Raw genomic sequence first — 18,312 nt, 5'->3', positions numbered from 1 at the left:
TCTATGTCCTCCCTCAATCTGACCTGATTGGGATCCCAAACGCTCAAGCAGTACTCAAGAATAGGTCGTATTAGTGTTTTATAAGTGGTCTCCTTTACAGATGAACCACATCTTCCCAAAATTCTACCAATGAACCAAAGACGACTATCTGCCTTCCCCACAACTGCCATTACATGCTTGTCCCACTTCATATCGCTCTGCAATATTATGCCCAAATATTTAATTGACATGACTGTGTCAAGCGGTACACTACTAATGGAGTATTCAAACATTACAGGATTCTTTTTCCTATCCATCTGCATTAATTTACATTTATCTATATTTATAGTTAACTGCCATTCTTTTCACCAATCACAAATCCTGTCCAAGTTGTCTTGTATCCTCCTACAGTCACTCAATGACGACACCTTCCCGTACACCACAGCATCATCAGCAAACAGCCGCACGTTGCTATCCACCCTATCCAAAAGATCATTTATGTAGATAGAAAACAACAGCGGACCTACCACACTTCCCTGGGGCACTCCAGATGATACCCTCACCTCCGATGAACACTCAGCATCGAGGACAATGTACTGGGTTCTATTACTTAAGAAGTGTTTGAGCCACTCACATGCTTGGGAACCAATCCCATATGCTCATACCTTAGTTAGGAATCTGCAGTGGGGCACCTAGTCAAACGCTTTCCGGAAGTCAAGGAATATGGCATCCATCTGATACCCTTCATCCATAGTTCACAAGATATCATGTGAAAAAAGGGCGAGTTGCATTTAGCAGGAGTGATGCTTTCTAAAGCCGTGCTGATGCATGGACAGCAACTTCTCTGTCTCATGAAAATTCATTATATTCGAACTGAGAATATGTTTGAGAATCCTGCAACAAACCGATGTTAAGGATATTGGTCTGTAATTTGAGGATCCATCCTTCTACCCTTCTTATATACAGGCGTCACCTGCACTTTTTTCTAGATGCTTGGGACTTTATGTTGGGCAAGAGATTAACAATAAATGCAAGCTAAGTAAGGAGCCAATGCAGTAGAGTACTCTCTGTAAAACTGAATTGGAATCCCATCAGGACCTGGCGATTTATTTATTTTCAACCCATTCAGCTGCTTCACAACCCCAGGGATGTCTATCACTATGTCCTCCATATGGGAATCTGTACAAGACTCAAACAGCAGTATGTTTGTACGATCCTCCTGCATGAAAGATTTCTCAAATGCTAAATTTAAAATTTCAGCTTTCGTTTTGCTGTCTTCCATTGCCAGGCCAGACTGATCAGTGAGTGACTGGATGGAAGCCTTCGACCTGCTTACCGATTTTACATAAGACCAGAATTTCCTTGGGTTTTCAGCAAGATCTTTTGCTAAGGTATGACGGTGGTAGTGGCTGATTGCTTCATGCATTGCTCTTTTTACAGCAGCACAAATTTCTACTAACTTTTGCCTGTCCTCATTCTCCTGATCTTTCTTGTACCGCACGTGCAACTGCCTTTACTTCCTGAGCATTCTCTGAACTGCGCTGTTAAACCACGGTGGGTCTTTTCTGTCCGTAACCCACTTTTTTGGTACAAACTTGTCCAATGCGTGATTTACAATGTGTTTAAAATTTGCCCATAATTCTTACAAGTCCATCGTACTGGAAGTAAATGAAGTCGATTCATTTACTAAGTGGGATGCTAACAACTCATACTATCCTTGATATTGTTTTCTGTACCCTGTCTTGCATGCAAAAATGAATGCTTGCAATGAAAGCACTCATTAGTTGTAAGTATTTGAAATTATATTTAAAAAGCACATTGATGAGATAACTGAACAACAGTATGCTAATTCAGATAGAACATTGATACGGAAGGAAGTTTTCATGTTATTTTGAAAGGAACTGTTCCAGTCAATATGGGAAAAACATAGAAAACCTACATATGAATTGTCTGACAGAGAATTGCAACATTGTCTTTATGAATGTGAGTCTAGGGTCTTAACTAAACAGACACCTCACTCGCCTTTATGTGATTAAATCCTTTACCTAAGAATCTGACCAAATTGCTTCGAATTCATACCTCAGTATTATGAAAAGGGTAGTTGCTACTCACCAAACAGTGCAGATGCTGAGTTGCATAAAGGCACAACAAAATGACTGTTGTCAGCCAACAAGACCTTCATCAGACACACACACACACACACACACACACACACACACACACACACACACTTATGCAAACAAAACTCACTGGCTGCTGAGGCCACACATGATGGAAGTGTCATCCTCAATATCATCCTCAATATTGAATACATCACAAACATTCGAATACATTCTTATCTCTTTTCATGAGGAAATGGTCGAAAATGACTAATGCTTACATTATGTGTTGTAGCAGGGAGGATATTCCATATGCTGGACCATCAGTCTTATCTCACTTTATCAGAAAATGGCTGAAGGTGAGGATTGATAATAGTGTGTCCAACAGTGAGTGTGGTGACACATCAAAACCAAGGCATTACAGACACATTCAAGTGTGTGTTAGGCAGTATTGTGTTGTGTCGTGTTGATCACATTAATGATATAATCTCCTCACCTTCAGTTTATTACATAAACTTTCACTTGTGGGGCAAGGGGACCTCTACCCAATGCCAACAAAACTAACTGCAGTAGAAAGATCTCATTTTATGATATCATTTAAGCAATAAGAACATGTCTCACTACCCTTCTGGGTTATGTCAATCATATCTGACAATGTGGATGCAAGTAAACATCTGAATCTCCAACATTTATTTTTGTTTAAGACTACTGTAATACTTTTTCTTCTTTACCATACTGCATACTAGAATGAATATATACTTAACACATTTTGTTACTTCAAATTTTAAGGTTATGAATACATAAGATCATCTAAAATAAATGACACTTTTCTTTTTTTGTTTGGTATATTTACCCGTATAACTTCAGGGCAGGCATAGTGAGGTGATCCACAGCTAGTTTCCAGCATACTGCCAGCTGGCTGCAGAGATGCCATGCCAAAGTCAGCTATTTTTATGTTGTTTTTCTCATCCAACAGAAGATTTTCAGGTTTCAGATCTCGATGGCTGTGAGAAAAACAGGGGAAAAATGATCCACAATGGGTTTTGAAAGAAATTCGAAAAAAAAAGAAAGCTATCAGATTCAAAATTTGTTTCTTTTGGAACCAAATACATCACAAGAGAAGGTAATAAAGAAGGTATTACAGAAAAAAGGAGTGTAAGAGAAGGAACAAAAACCATTAGTAATCCAATGTCAGAAGGTAAACAAAACATCTGCAAATGAAAATAGGAACACAACATGAACAAATACAAGCTATCATACATGTTCCATACTTTACTGTGTCATGTATGAAATCAACTGAACAAAGAAGTAGAAACAACAACTTTATTCTCTTTAAGCCATCAGTTCGACACAATTCTTTATCATGACTGGCATTACTATGTAGGTGAACTATGTAGTTGCTTAGGACACTGAAATTTAAAGGGGACCAAAGTTTGGGCAAACATCCAGAAAATTTTAACAAACTGGATTTTCAATTTGTTTCTATTATTAGCACATTTACCAACCAAGCAGAATAATAATATGAAGGCAATAGTCTTGATGGCACACAATATGAGCCTTGTACAGACTCATACAACAATTGTGCATAACAGGAAGTAAAATGGATAATCTAAGTAAGAGAAAGGGAAATACTTTTGACATTTCTCCTGTCTTTTCCCTTCGTGATTATAACACTTTGTTATTTGATGCTTATTGTTTTTCTGTATTTTGTTATTGAATACTGCAAATTGTTACCAAACAAACATGTATTATGTTCTACTGCCCATTTACAAACAAAATTTTACAATACAGAGTTGCTATTTTGGGGGTGAGGATTAGAATAAATGATAGGGGAAGGACAAGCAGGGCAGATACATTACTTACCTGTGGGCCAATGTATACAATATCAGTCCTGGTCTTAATTTCTATGAATCATTTGGAATTTAAATTTAGATTGTTTCTACTTTTCAGTGACCTCACTGGTGACACTGACATGTTTTAGCAAACCACAGTTCCTTCTAGTAAATGTTACAATTTACTCTCTTACGCATTCTTTTCAGCTATTAAACACAAATATCACTACATCCAGAAGCCAAAAGAATTGTTTACATTTATCACTTCATACTCCCATAAGCCATCCCTCTGTTATTATTGTATCAGAAAATTAGTCATTTTGCACTCTCAAAATATAGTTCACAGCCAGCAGCTTTCACATCATCTGCCTCTTCTCAAAAGTCAGGGTTCATGGCCAATTAACAAAGCAAATGAAAATGAACACAGAAAAACCAAAAGGAACCAGCACATTCAGATATAAAATAGTACACCAGAACATACAATACATCAAAAATAAGGTAAATCAATTAGAAATAATTCTACATGAAGAAACTTCCAATAATCTATCACTGACACAATGTCAACTAAATGTGCTTGAAATTTTAGGTCTTACCTTACTAAATTATAATCAAGCAGGTAGCTCATTCAGAAGGAACAGTGAGGGTTGTAATATTAATCCATAACAAATAAAAAGAAACTGTATACACAGGCTTCATTTATTATGCAAAAAATATAATATTGGAAATGTAGTAGAAGTAGCATGCTAAAAAATAATATGAAGTAGTTCTTCACTGCACATCCTGAATGTCTACAGACAGCAAAATGAATACACAGACACTTTCATTAAAAATGTTGGGGAACTCTTACATTTCATTCCAAGCAAAAGCTGTGAACTCATACCACTAGGTGATCTGAACATATATCACAAGATTCCAATGATAGGGGAACTTTTTAAGACAGTGAAAACAGATGGCTTAAATAATGTAATACTGAATCCGACACTTATAATATGTACACAAATAGATAACATATTCAGAAATCTGTGTGACTTCCAGTTCAAAATTGAGGTTATAGAACCAGCTCTATCAGACTATGATGCAATAAAAATATACTTAAAACAATGTCACCACCAAAGAAAAGGTAATGTCGAAACGGAAAAAAACCCAACAACTCAAAAGCTTAAACTTCAACAAGAAGGATGGGAAATGGTGGAAATAGACTCTTTACTAGATCATAAAGTGACAACTTTTTTCACTATCTTTTCCTGTTATCTCAATACATCATACCCAGTAAAAAAAGGCCAATAGCAAAACATCAATAAAAACAAATAATGGACAACGAAAGGTATTTTGATCACTAGGAACAAGATAAAAATTTAGCACAGAATATAAAAGGTTAGCAATGATGAAAACATTAAAGTCTATTTCAGAAAATATAAAAAATACATGCCAATGCACTGCATGCAGTCAAACTACTAGACACAAAGACTTAACACAAGTAGCACTGACAATAAAGGTAAGGCTTGCTGGTACATTATAAATACAAGATTGTACACCATGAAACTCACAGGAATACAACAAAATACAGTTTATAATCAGCAAAAAATCTACAACAGAACAGAGTAATATCATCTATCTCTTGAATGACCATTTCGGCACAGCAGGCCAAAAGTAAGAGAAAATGCAATAACACATAAAAAACATGTTAGTATCCATAAAATAAGAGTGGTACTGTGTCCAGTGAGATAAGAAAAAGCCTGAAATCTAAGGCAATTTTTTTTTAACTGACAGAATACCATCTATAGAAATTAAACATAGGAAAACAAATAACATCTTACACACTTAGTCAACATGTCATTCCTGGAAGGAATTTTTCCAAATTTGTTAAAGACAGCCTTGATAAAACCAGTTCATACAAAGGGAAATGAATACAAACCAGAAAATTATAGATCCACAGCTCTTTTGCCTATCATATTGAAAATGACCTTACGCACAGAGATTCATTGGATTTCTAATGAAAGTTGAATTAACCAATTTGAAGAACCAATTTGGCACCCAAGAGGTCAATGCAGTCATTGATCTCACTGAGAGTATCTTAACCAAACTAAGACTCTAAAAATAAATGTGTAGGAGTATTTATGGGTCTAACAACAGCCTTTGCCTGGGTAGACCAAAAAACTTTAGTAAAAATATTAGGACTATATCATGTAAGAGCGAACACAGGACTTGGACCCTATCATAACTGACAATAAGGAGCCACAACTGTTGTGTGGCACTTTGAATGCAGGAAAGAGTGTAGAAATGTTTCCATACATAGTGGATTAGAAATGGAACATGGGCAGAAAGGTCAAACAGATTAGAAGGTCATAATTTTGATTTTATTATTAACTGCTGCTTTCACAATTTGTTTAATATGTGCCAGGATATGTCAATGAGATGCTATACAGAGTAAGACTTGCACCTAGTGGCCAAAATTGGAAATATTTTTTTCTAGCATACATTGGTTCCACATTAACACTTCAGCATATCCACCAAGCTTCACTACCGTATGACAATTACAGCCCACATTGGACCTCCATGTGTAACTGTACTTTAATTAGAACCCCTGGTAGATGAATTGACAGAAAAAATTTGAAACAGTGAGCAATAAAATGTTGCAATATCTGCCACCACAAATCAAGAACATCAACTGTCATCACAGCTGTTTGAGATTTTGTGGATTAATATCCCACAAAATTTTGCAGTGGAAGATAGCAGTAAGACAATGTTGTGAGTGTGTTCTGCAACAAACAAGGAGACAAATTTATCCAAGAAACTTATAAAAAAGAACAGACAGATGTCTCATTATGACCCAAACAGTATAATTGAGTCTTTGTGATACATTACACTGCAAGTAATAATTGACAATGCAACCTCCTTGGATACTAAATACACTAGGTTGGTGAATAATTTCATAATACTTTTCCTTAACTTTAATAAACACAACAGATACACATATCAGAGACTTTAGTCATCAATAATACATTCTCCTTCACTATTTACAACAGCTTGCAAATTCAGGGGTAACTTTTTCAGTTCCACAACTGTAGAAATCATGGAGTTTTGAGGCACAGAACTTGTAGAGCCATGTTCGGAGTGCATTTTCATATGGAAAGGAAGTTCCTGGAACATTATTTAGTAGAGTGTGGAAAAGATGAAATCTAATTGTGCAAGATCAGTGTGGAATAACTTCCCAATCCAAATCCTGTATAGTGTGTTTTGTCAGACTAGAAGATTGTAGGCAGGTGTTATCATAGAGGGCATCACTTCATACCGTCTTCCTGGTCATTCTTTAATTGTGTCTGCAAGACAACTCAGTTGTTGACAGTATATGTCAACAGTGATGGCTACACCTCAGGGTTGCAATTGACAGTACTCCACACCATTTCTGTTCCACCAGATGCATAACATTATCTTATGTGGATGCACATAGGTCTTTGTATGGGAAGTTTCCTTTCTTTTCCTTATGTTAGCATAAGGACACTATTTCTCATCATCAGTAAAGATACAGGATAGGAATGGCTGGTGTTGTTCATGAGTCAGTTGATGATGAGCAAGTAGAGATGCACATATGTCCACCTGCTTATTTTTGTGAATTTGGCTTAGAGCACATGGTATCCATACACCCAATTTCTGAACCTTCTCCGTTGCATGCAAATGTCACACAATGGTGGAATGATCACATTTCATCACATCTGCCAGTTCCTGAGTAAAGTGATATGGATCTTAGTGGATTAATGCACTTAAATGATCTTCACCAAACTCCAAAGATCATGTTGAATGTAGAGTGTCACTAAAGTCAAAACGATCCTTCTTAAAATAGAAAAACCATTTTCTTGTCTTGCTCTGTCCAACGGCATTATCCAATGTAAGACACAAATCTTTCAGATCGCCTTGTCACTCCTCTATGAACTCAAACAAAAGTGTTTGTTGTAAATGTTCCAGTTTCTCCATTTGGCACTCCCATTTTCTAGTGTGCACAGCTCCAATCACTATCTCCGAAAGACAATATGTAGACTCAAATAGCAACAGTAAAGTACAAATAGAAAACTGATAAATAAACACAAAGCAACCACAATACAACAATCAAAACAAAAATGCTATGAACTTACATATGAATCCAAATCTATGAGAAGAAATGCTTCGAAGTTAGGTATAGCCAAAATTTATTGGCAGTTTGTAGATTATTTTCTTCTTAATCTTATTCCTAAGACTGATTACCATCAACAACTAAGAGACACTTAGGTAAAAAATAGAAAGAATTTGTGTCCAAATATACAGGGCATTTCAAAATGAATGTACAGATTCTAAACCTTTGTAGCATTTATTTCATTCAACTTAAAGTTATAAATAATACATCAAATGAAAGAGCAGCTAAAACAGTTTATCTTACAAATGTTCAATGAGGTCACCATTCATCTGACATTGAATCAGTATGGGAGCTCTTCCCAAACCTTGATCAGTGGGTCCAGTATAATTGTTGCAACGATGCTGTTTCTAAAGTCAGGTGGCTCAGCTGGTAGCGGAGAAACATACACAACATTCTTCATGAATCACCAAATGTAAAAGTCACATTGAGTCATTTTGTGTGTGTGAAGATGGAGGTCATGCAAAACAAGCTCTGTCATTTGGCCCCTTGCAGCAAAACCAGCAGTAAGGAACAAAGTCGTTTAACCAATCATTCATTGAGTTATGCCAGTGAGAAGGCACACATCCTGTTACCAAATAAAGTTCTGTGGTTAGCTTCTTCCAGTTCAGGAAAAGGGCCAAACTCTAATGCATTACGATAAGAAGCACCAGTTAGAGTTGCTTCACGGAAAAAGAATGGCTCAAACTTTCCACTGGCATATGAGAGAAAAATTCAGCTTAAGGTAGTCCCGTTCCAGCTGTACCATCTTGTGGGGATTTTTTTACTCCCAGATGCACACATTACATGTGGTCGCATTTCCACTTACATAAAATGTCAATTCATCACTGAAGATCTTCATTGACATGCAGCAACGTTTTGTTTTGCAAAGTTGGCACATAAATTATACACTGTAGGCTTTAGAACTTGTAACAACTGCAAATGATAAGGACATAGTTGCAAACATCTCCTCAAGACAAAAGTCTCCACACAGACATCATAGGAACTGCTAAATCACGACTACCCATCTGAACTGATTTCTTGGGGCTATGCGTGAAAGGGTCTCACTCATTCAGCACGTTCTTCGGTCACTCTTGGCTCATTCCATTCTCTTCCCTTTGCATGTGGGTACAAAAACAAAACTGTTTGAGTTGCTCTTTAATTTGATGTATTATTTATAATCGTAAGTTGAACATAATAAATGCAACAAAGCCTTAAAACCTGTATATTCATTTTGAAACACCCTGTATAGAGAGAGATGTTACTCTTAACAAGCATAAGATTTATGAATTTTATTACTTGAAAACATTGATTTATGCTTTCCTTACCAGATAGAATGGCTGTGGCAGAAGTCAAGGGCAGAAATTATCTGACGGAAAAATCTCCTTGCTTCCTTTGGAGTCAGACGACCTTTCTTCACCAGATAATCAAACAGTTCTCCACCGGATACGTGTTCTAGCACCAAATACCTGCACAGAAGAAAGGACAGAATGATAAATTTAAGACAATAGAAAGTCTTATTAATATTATATTCTATAAGATTCTTACAGGATGCACAGTAAAACAGTCAGTAAAGCCTTGCTATTTGAGCATAATCAGCACCAAGCACTTGCTTTGTTCTTACCCTCTATATTTGTTTTCCAACATATTTTTCCTTCTGACTTCTATTAGATTCATTGAAACACACAGATTTCAGTAATAAATTGAAATGTTAATGATTTTATAATGTAATTATTTGTGAGCTTTAAGACTTTCTGATTGTATTGTTTGTGAAAATAGATTTAGACATTCTGCACAATCTCTCTGAAGTATTCGTCAGATCATCTTCACTTTCATTGGATTGATGAAGAGTTGAACACATCCTCTCTAGTTTTTTATCTTTGTATAGAACTTTTACCACTATTTAGTACTATTCATTGCCTCTATAAGTCATTTTTTCTATTCAAGTTCACTTCTCTGTTTCTCACTGATGTAGGCCTACATATTGGTGTAGTCCACTGGTGACTTTATTTTACTAATGTACTGCCTAGTATCAGTCTTTTACTTGTTTCCATTTTAAAAGGAGCAGAGATATATGCCTCAGATCCTGTTAAGCATAAGATTTACATTTTTTATCATCATATTATCTAACATCGGTTCTGAGACGAATTTGAAAATACAAATTTCTATTTTTTCTTTCCACATCATATTAAGAACAATAGATGTGGCTGCATTAAATGAATTCACAAGTGTGAATAAGGATGACCATCAGTTGTAGACTGGAATGATGACAATGACAATTTGTGCTAGACCAGTACTCGAACCTGGATTTCCCACTTATTGCGAGCAGTTGCCTTGCCTTTTGCCTATCCATGCATGACTCTTGGCCAGACCCAAACTTCCATATGTCATCAACCATGTTCCTATTACCTGTACTCATACATTCATTATGTATGTTCCCATACAGGTCAGACATAGTACTTGAAAGTCACTTGCCTGGTATCAGGAGCTCAATATGATATTGCATGCTTGCGTTATTGTGTTTATGATGCATGCATGTCCAAAGGATGCATTGTATTGCATAAATGTGGTTGGTTGTAGTATTTTCAAACTTAACTTAAAATTTTCACATTTAAAGTTAACAGTGATTTCTCATCAATATTTAATAAGGCAGCCACATGATTTGACATTATAAGCTTTGAACTTGTGTCTGCTGTTCAAGGTAGTATGGAAAAGATTACTTGGATGTCATGAGTTGCAGTGCATAGCATTTTCAGACACATCTTAGCACTGTTGATAGTTGCTATATTAAATGATAACTTGTTACTACAGTTAATAATGAAATTATCAGCAAATATTTTTACCTATAAAGATACTGCAAAATTCCATGTGGAATAGTAAAAATCATATCAGAAAACACAAGCATTCAACATATAAAGAAATCATTGTGCAATAGATAGACACATAGCCATGGAGTTAAGCCTCTCTCCTGACCTCTCGTCCCCTACCCTGCCATACCCACAAAGTTGGAGGGTGAGGGCCACACTTTATCCTAATACAATGACACAACTGTGGAGTGGTTGGCTGAGGTGGTGTAACCAGAGAGAGGGAGGATGAGGGAACCAAGGACAATGAGACAGAAAGAGGAGCAAAATGGGAAGAGTGTGAAGTTATCCCAACAGGCAAAACTCTTCCATGTGCAGTCAAGTAGCCCACTGAGAGAGAAAGAGAGAGAGAGAGAGAGAGAGAGAGAGAGAGAGAGAGAGTAAATAAAAGAAGCCTGTGTGAACTGCAACAACTCCTGCTGTAGTGGTTGTAGCATGTAACATGGCATGTTGAACTCGACACTTTTGCTCCTTTCCTTAAAGCATTCTCTGATTCTGGATTAACACTTATGATACTTATCGCACTCAGTTTTTAGGCATGTTAGCTATCTGATGATCAGACTATAGTAAATTAAATTATGTAAATATAATATAACTGAATAGATAAGAAATCTACTCACCAAGCAGTGACAGGAGTAAACATATATAAAGGTCAAATAAAGTGCAAGCTTTTGGAGCCAGTGGCTCCTTGTTTGGGCAGAAGAGTTGAAGAGGATGGAAGAGGGATAAGAGAAATGAACTGGCAAGGTTTAGGAAATGGGGAGAGTTTGGAAAAGCTGTCCAGATCCATGGGTCATAGGAGAGTTATCCCACATGAAATGAGAAGGAAATACTGATTGCTGGGGACTGCACTAGACGAGGTTTGAAAACCTGAGAGCTTAAAGGAGGAAGATGGGGTAATAATCAAGACACAGATCACTGCAAAACACTGTGCAAGACTTAATAACAGCAGAAAGCTACGTGCACTTTATGTAGTAGAGGTGGAAGGTAGGAAGAAAATAATCAGGTCAGGAAACAAACGAAATAGGAAACTAAAATGATGTGAAGAAAGGGATAGTTACTGAGAAGAAATGCTGAGACTGAAGAAATTAACATAAATTAAGGCCAAGAGGGTAGCGAGAACCAAGGACATATTGTAATGCCAGTTCCCACCTGCAGTGTTCTCAGAAACTGGTTCCTGGGGGAAGAATCCAGATGGCACGTTTGGTGAAACATGCACCGAGGTCACGACTGTCATGTTGTAAAGCATGCTCTGCAACAGGATAATGTGTGTTGCCAGTATATGCCCTCTGCCCATGTTCATTCATCCTAACTGATAACTTGATGGAATCATACCAATGTAAAAGTCTGAACAGTGTTTACATAACACCCGGTATGTGATGTGTTGTTTCAAAAATGGCTCTTCCTTTGATAGTGTATGTTTTGTCAGCTACAGAGCTGGAATAGCTGAAGGCAGAAGAGTGCAAGTCTTACAGTGGGGATGGCCACAGGGGTAGGAACTACTGGGTAGTAAAATCAGTGCAAAAGGAACATAGTGTACGACAAGGACTTTGTGGAAATTGGAGCAATGCTGCAAAGTTATTCTAGGTGTTATAGGCAAAATGTCAGGCAAAATGGACCTCACTTCAGGGCAAGATTTTAGGAAGTCATAGCTTTGTCAAAGTAGTTGATTAAAACTTTCAAGACTACAATATTCAGAGTAATGAGAGGTATACTCTTGGAAGGATCAGCAGTACAAATATTAGATATGAGGGCCTAAAAAATCTTCTTTTGAACTAGGTGGTGAGGTAATTACATGCAGTGAAGGCTGAGGTGAGGCTGGTGGTGTACTGTTGTAAAGAGCCTGCATCTGAATGAATACTTTTGTCTCAAATGCCAAGACTGTATGGGAGGGAACATTTGACATGGAAAGGATAGCAACTGTCAAAACGTAAGTACTGTTGTTTGTTGGTAGGTTTAATGTGAATGGAAGTGTATAGCTGATACCCAGTGAGGATGTCAACATCAAAGAAACTGGCATGGGATTTGGGATAGGACCATGTGAAATTTAAATGGGAGAATGTATTTAGAGATTCTAAAAATTTTAACAGGTTAGCCTCATTATGAGTCTGTAGACAAAGATGTCATCCATGTATCTAAACCAAACCAGGGGTGAAGGCTTATGGATCCTAGGAAAGCTCCCTCCAAGCAACTAATGTAAAGGTTGGCATTGGAAAGAGTCCTCCTGGTTTCCATGGCCACGCCCCTAGTCAGTTTGTACGTTTGCCCTTCAAAGGCAAAGTAGTTGTTGGTAAGTCTAAAGTTGATTACGGATGTCATAGGTATTGAATTAGGTGGGCGCGTTGGTTAAGATAATTTTTTTTTTTTTTTTTTTTTTTTATGGAAAGGAATTAAGATAAGTAAATATTTATTACAAAGTTTATTCCAGTTCACTCAATTTTACCGCCACAGTGTATTAGAGCACCTTGTTTAATGGAATTTAAGAATGGTTTCAGTAACTGTGAGGACATTTATAATGGAGAATATCAATGGACGAGCAGGTATTGTATGTTCACAGCTGACATCTGTACACCCAAGGCACCTGTTCTGTTCACTGCTGCCACCCATCATCATGCTGCACAATGGTCTGAAGGTGATCACGTTCTGTCTGAAATAAATTTTACTGAAGAGTATTCACGGAGCCACTCTGTAGCAATTCTGGACATGTGGGATGTTGCAGTGTTCTGCTGGAATTGCCCAAGTCTAACAGAATGCACAATGGACCTGAATGGATGGATATGATCAGAGAGCATGCTTATATAAGTATCACCTGTCTGAGTTGTATCTAGATATATCAGACGTCCCATATCACTCCACCTGCACATGCCTCACACCATTACAGAGTCTCCACCAGCTTGAACTGTCCCCTAGTAACTTGCTGGGTTCATGGACTCATGAGGCTGTCTCCATGCCCGTGTACTTGTCCATCTGCTTGATACAACATGAAATGAGACTCATCTGACCAGGCAACATATTTCCACTCATCAACAGTCCAATGTTGGTGTTAACAGGCCAAGGTGAGGCATCAACCTTTGTGTCATGCACTCATCGAGGGTAAACAAGTGGGCCTTCAGCTCCAAAACCCCATATCGATGATTTTTTTGTTGAATGGTTTGCACTCTGACATCTGTTGATTGCCCAGCATTAAAATCTGCAACAATTTGCAAGGGGTTGCACTTCTGTCACAATGAACAATTCTCTTTGGTCATTGTTGGTCCCGTTCTTGCAGGATCTTTTTATAGGCATAGCAATGTCAGAGATGTGATGTTTTACCAGATTCCTGATATTCACGGTACACTCATGAAATGGTCATATGAGAAAATCCCCACTTCATCACTACCTCAGAGATGCTGTGTCCCATTGCTAGTGCACAGACTATAACACCACATTCAAAGTCACTTAAATATTGATAATCTGCCATTGAGGCAGTAGTTAATGATCTAACAACTGTGCCAGATACTTGTCTTATGTAGGTGTTACTGACCACACTGCTGCATTCTGCCTGTTTACATATTACTGTGTTTGAATATGCATGCCTATACCAATTTCTTTGCTGCTTCAGTGTATATTATTTTTCATTGAATCTTCCCTGCACGAAGTTTGTAATAAACTAGCAATTTACCCATCAGAATCATTGATACAGCTGAGCGAGTGTTTAAATATTGAATACTTGATCAACCTGGCATGAAGAAACAGGTTTTCTTGGAAAAAGTGTTGGTGGATGAAAAAGAGCATGACATGCTAGCTCTGTGTCTGGATATCAATGTTAAATCTCTGAAAACAGAACTTCAACTCTTTCGTCTATGATACAACATACAATGCCTGAAAGGCATGAAAGATGTTTTGGTTACTATGAAAAAAGAAATTCAAGACTTATTTGCTAATGTTCAAGCATTAGTAAGACTTGAGCTTGTGTGCCACGACTCAAGCAGTGAAGCAGATTCCTCTTGATGACTGAAGAACTATCTGCATTCAATAATGCCATAGAAGAGCTCATTCACATAGCAGTTTGCAGTGTGCCCCAGATGTTGTTGAACCAAGTAGATTTTATAAATGTTGCTAGTATATTTATATCCAATTTTGACAGCAGGAGAAATGTATTTCAATCACTTTAGACTGAACTTTATATAATTATTGTGCCTTATACTCTTGACACCATATTTCACTTATCATGGGTTGGGTTGGGTTGTTTGGGGGAAGAGACCAAACAGTGAGGTCATCAGTCTAATTGGATTAGGGAAGGACAGGGAAGGAAGTTGGCTGTGCCCTTTCAAAGGAACCATCCCAGCATTTGCCTGAAGCAATTTAGGGAAATGACAGAAAACCGAAATCAGGATGGCTGGATGTGGGATTCAACTGTTGTCCTCCAAATTGCAAGTCCAGTGTGCTAACCACTGCGCCGCCTCGCTTGATTCGCTTATCATTTCTGACTTTTTAAATACTTATGTTTTTATCCCTTGTTTTCATAGTTTTTTGTTTCTGTTTTTAAAAATATTTTTAATGTTCGAAAAATAAAAAAGAATGAACAAACACATAGACAAGATGGATGAATTACAGATTACAAAAATCATAAGAAATAAATCACCAGCTGGTAAAAAAAATATCAGCTGTCCAAGGAAAGGATGGACTGTGTAACAGGACATCCTCCTCTAGTATTATTTTTCCTTAACAGTAGTTGTCAATGCCAGTATTATTTGTCAAATTTTGGACAGGTCAATATTATCTCAGGTGCTTTTCTGAAAACTCATATAAATTTATATACAATATGTTATATTTCAAAATAAAATTTATGAAAAGGAATTACTTTATTTTCAATGTTACAATTGATAAGTACTAGCTCTGAATGAACAGTTAAAATTATTTTTTAGAAACATTTGAAATTACAAATTATTTGTTACACCTAAATTTTATATTATTTATTGTGCAATCTAGTACTTTTACTGGTTTATTTCTGGATTCATTTATGAAATAATAATCAAAATTAATAGAAATTCATTTGTCAAGAAAAATTGTAAACTTTATGGAATAAGATTATTATCGCAGAGTGAAGTAGTAGTAAGCATACCTCTGATGTGATCAGATGTATTTTTGTATTTTGGACAAACAATTTAATTTTGGCTCCATTAATGTGAAAATTCAAAAGACTGTATGATATACTAAAATATATATTAACATAACAACAGAAATTCTGCAGCAACAATCTTCAAATTTATTTGGATAAATTCAACCATGTAGACCTAAAATGTGATAATTTCAGCTTCAAGAATCAGACCCCTCGACAAGAAGAACTGGACCTACTCTACATGGAAAGCTAAGTAAACTAGAAAGTTTATTGTAATCATCACTCCTCTCAAATTTTTCATAAAAGACTTCGCTTATTGTGGACAATAGCTGCAACTAGGAAGGAGGGGGTAGATTACAATTGAGAACCTCAGGTATGGAAGGAAACAGACTTTAGTCTAGGAAGAAAGGATGATGAAGAAGAAGAATAAACTAAATTAAACTGTAAAAATAAATGTTATTAAAATGTACATAAGTATTTATGTATGTTCCACACCACCTCATAACCATTGGACTGATTTCAATCTAACATGGTATGCATATCGCTTATTGTCTGGAAAGAATCACTGTGGGGTAAGAACTACCTGCCTGTGAAAGGGGAGACTGTGGGTGTGAAAAAGTAGTGTAGCTCATTATGCGCAAATTTGCAGACTTCATCCATCCAGTATTTCAGAATGAGAGCACATAGTGACTTAGAACGAACTGTACACATAATTTAAAACCTTTCTGAAACTTTTTCTTGCTGATAAGCTTGACAAAATGATAAAAGTAGAAAATTTTATCACTACTACATTTTTGCTGTTCATGCATCAAAACTGTCGCATGAGACATGGTTTTCTGATTTATTATTTCTTTACTACTAATTGTATTCATGACATGTTTTGCAGACAGTATTCACGCACACTACTGACTAAACTTGCTAAATTATATAATTGTATAAGACATAGTTCAGGAGAAATGATGTCATAAACCCTAAGATATTTGATAAACTGTCACATCATGCAAGACAGTTACATTTATTTCTTCTTTTCTACTAACTCTATAAATAACAAATTTTACGTACAGTGCCCACATATCTCACTGAATGTATCTACAAAATTATATTAGAATAGTTCAGGAGATATGACCTAATAAACACTGAGACGCATGAAAACTGTTGCAATATGTGTGACTTAATTTATTACATCTTTACTATAACCTCTATTTGCAGCACATTTTGCACATAGTATCCAAATATACCAATGAATGTACCTGCAAAATTATATCATTGTGTAACACATTTTTCAGGAAATATATCATCACAGAGACTGAGCTGCATGAAATTAAAACTTCATCATGAAATTTGCTATAGATACAGGTGAAATACGTGTACAAAAATGTGTGAAATATGTTAAATAAATACAAAATATATGTGACACATGCATACTTGGGCAAAGCTGTGGCTAAAAGCTCCTCCTAAACCCTTGGATCAGTTTCTACCAAATGTGGTACACCTATTACTATCTGGAAACAAATACTTGGGGGGAGGGGGGTGGGGGTGAGAACCAGCAACCAGCAACTTCCTACTGGAGTGAAGGTGAGAAGGCAGAGAGATGGACAGACTGAGGAGAGGGGGAAGCAGAGGAGATGGACTGATAGAGGATAGAGGAGGAAATGGTCAGAGGGATGGGGAGGAAGAAATAAACAGAGAAAGGAAAGAGGACACAGACAGGGAGAGAGAGAGGGGAGGTGACTACAGACAGATAGAGGAGGAGGTGGAGATGGACAGAGAGAGTGGAAAGGAGCAGATGGATAGGGAGAGGGGCAGTGTGAGATAGACAGTGGGAGTGGAGGAGATGGACAGAAAGAGGGAGGAGAAAGAGATGGACAGGGAGGAGGGCTAAGGAGATGTACAACGAGGGTGAAGAAGTAGATGTACAAAGAGGGAGGAGAAGGAGATGAGAAGGAGATGGACTAATGGAAAAGACCTGTTGAGGCAGTGTAGATACCTAACTAGTTTCCAATTAAATTCAAGTACAATTTGCTTTGAGAAACTATTCGATTTGAAACAGTTTCCCCAATTGTTTATGACATAATCTATAATAATCATACACACACTGTTGATAAATTTAAAGGTTAATATTGTATAACTTTTTGATACTTTGTAATGGTAAAATAAGTTATGATATAGGCTTGAATTGGCTCACTTTAGGAGTTTTAATTGCTACTTAAATATATTGTTGAGGCATCTAGAATGCTTCCAAAAGTGGGTTTAGGTCCTAGGAAGAAGGTAAAAAGTGGAAGTGCATGGTTTG

General features: G+C 36.8%; 1 protein-coding gene across 1 annotated transcript in view; it reads right to left on the bottom strand.

The window, feature by feature from the left end:
* Positions 1 to 18,312, bottom strand: part of LOC126100831 (serine/threonine-protein kinase BRSK2) — a 187,045-nt gene that overhangs the window by 138,324 nt on the left and 30,409 nt on the right. Inside the window, exons 4-5 of the mRNA XM_049911483.1 lie at positions 9,383 to 9,523; positions 2,932 to 3,082 (exon numbers count right to left, since the gene is read on the bottom strand). Of these exons, the coding sequence (XP_049767440.1) occupies positions 2,932 to 3,082; positions 9,383 to 9,523 (292 nt within the window). The remainder of the gene's footprint in view (positions 1 to 2,931; positions 3,083 to 9,382; positions 9,524 to 18,312) is intronic.

Source organism: Schistocerca cancellata, chromosome 9 (assembly GCF_023864275.1).
Source record: "Schistocerca cancellata isolate TAMUIC-IGC-003103 chromosome 9, iqSchCanc2.1, whole genome shotgun sequence".
NCBI classification, from domain to species: Eukaryota; Metazoa; Arthropoda; class Insecta; order Orthoptera; family Acrididae; genus Schistocerca; species Schistocerca cancellata.
The sequence above is the reverse complement of the archived record's forward strand: the minus strand, read 5'-3'. Positions and strand labels throughout refer to the sequence as shown.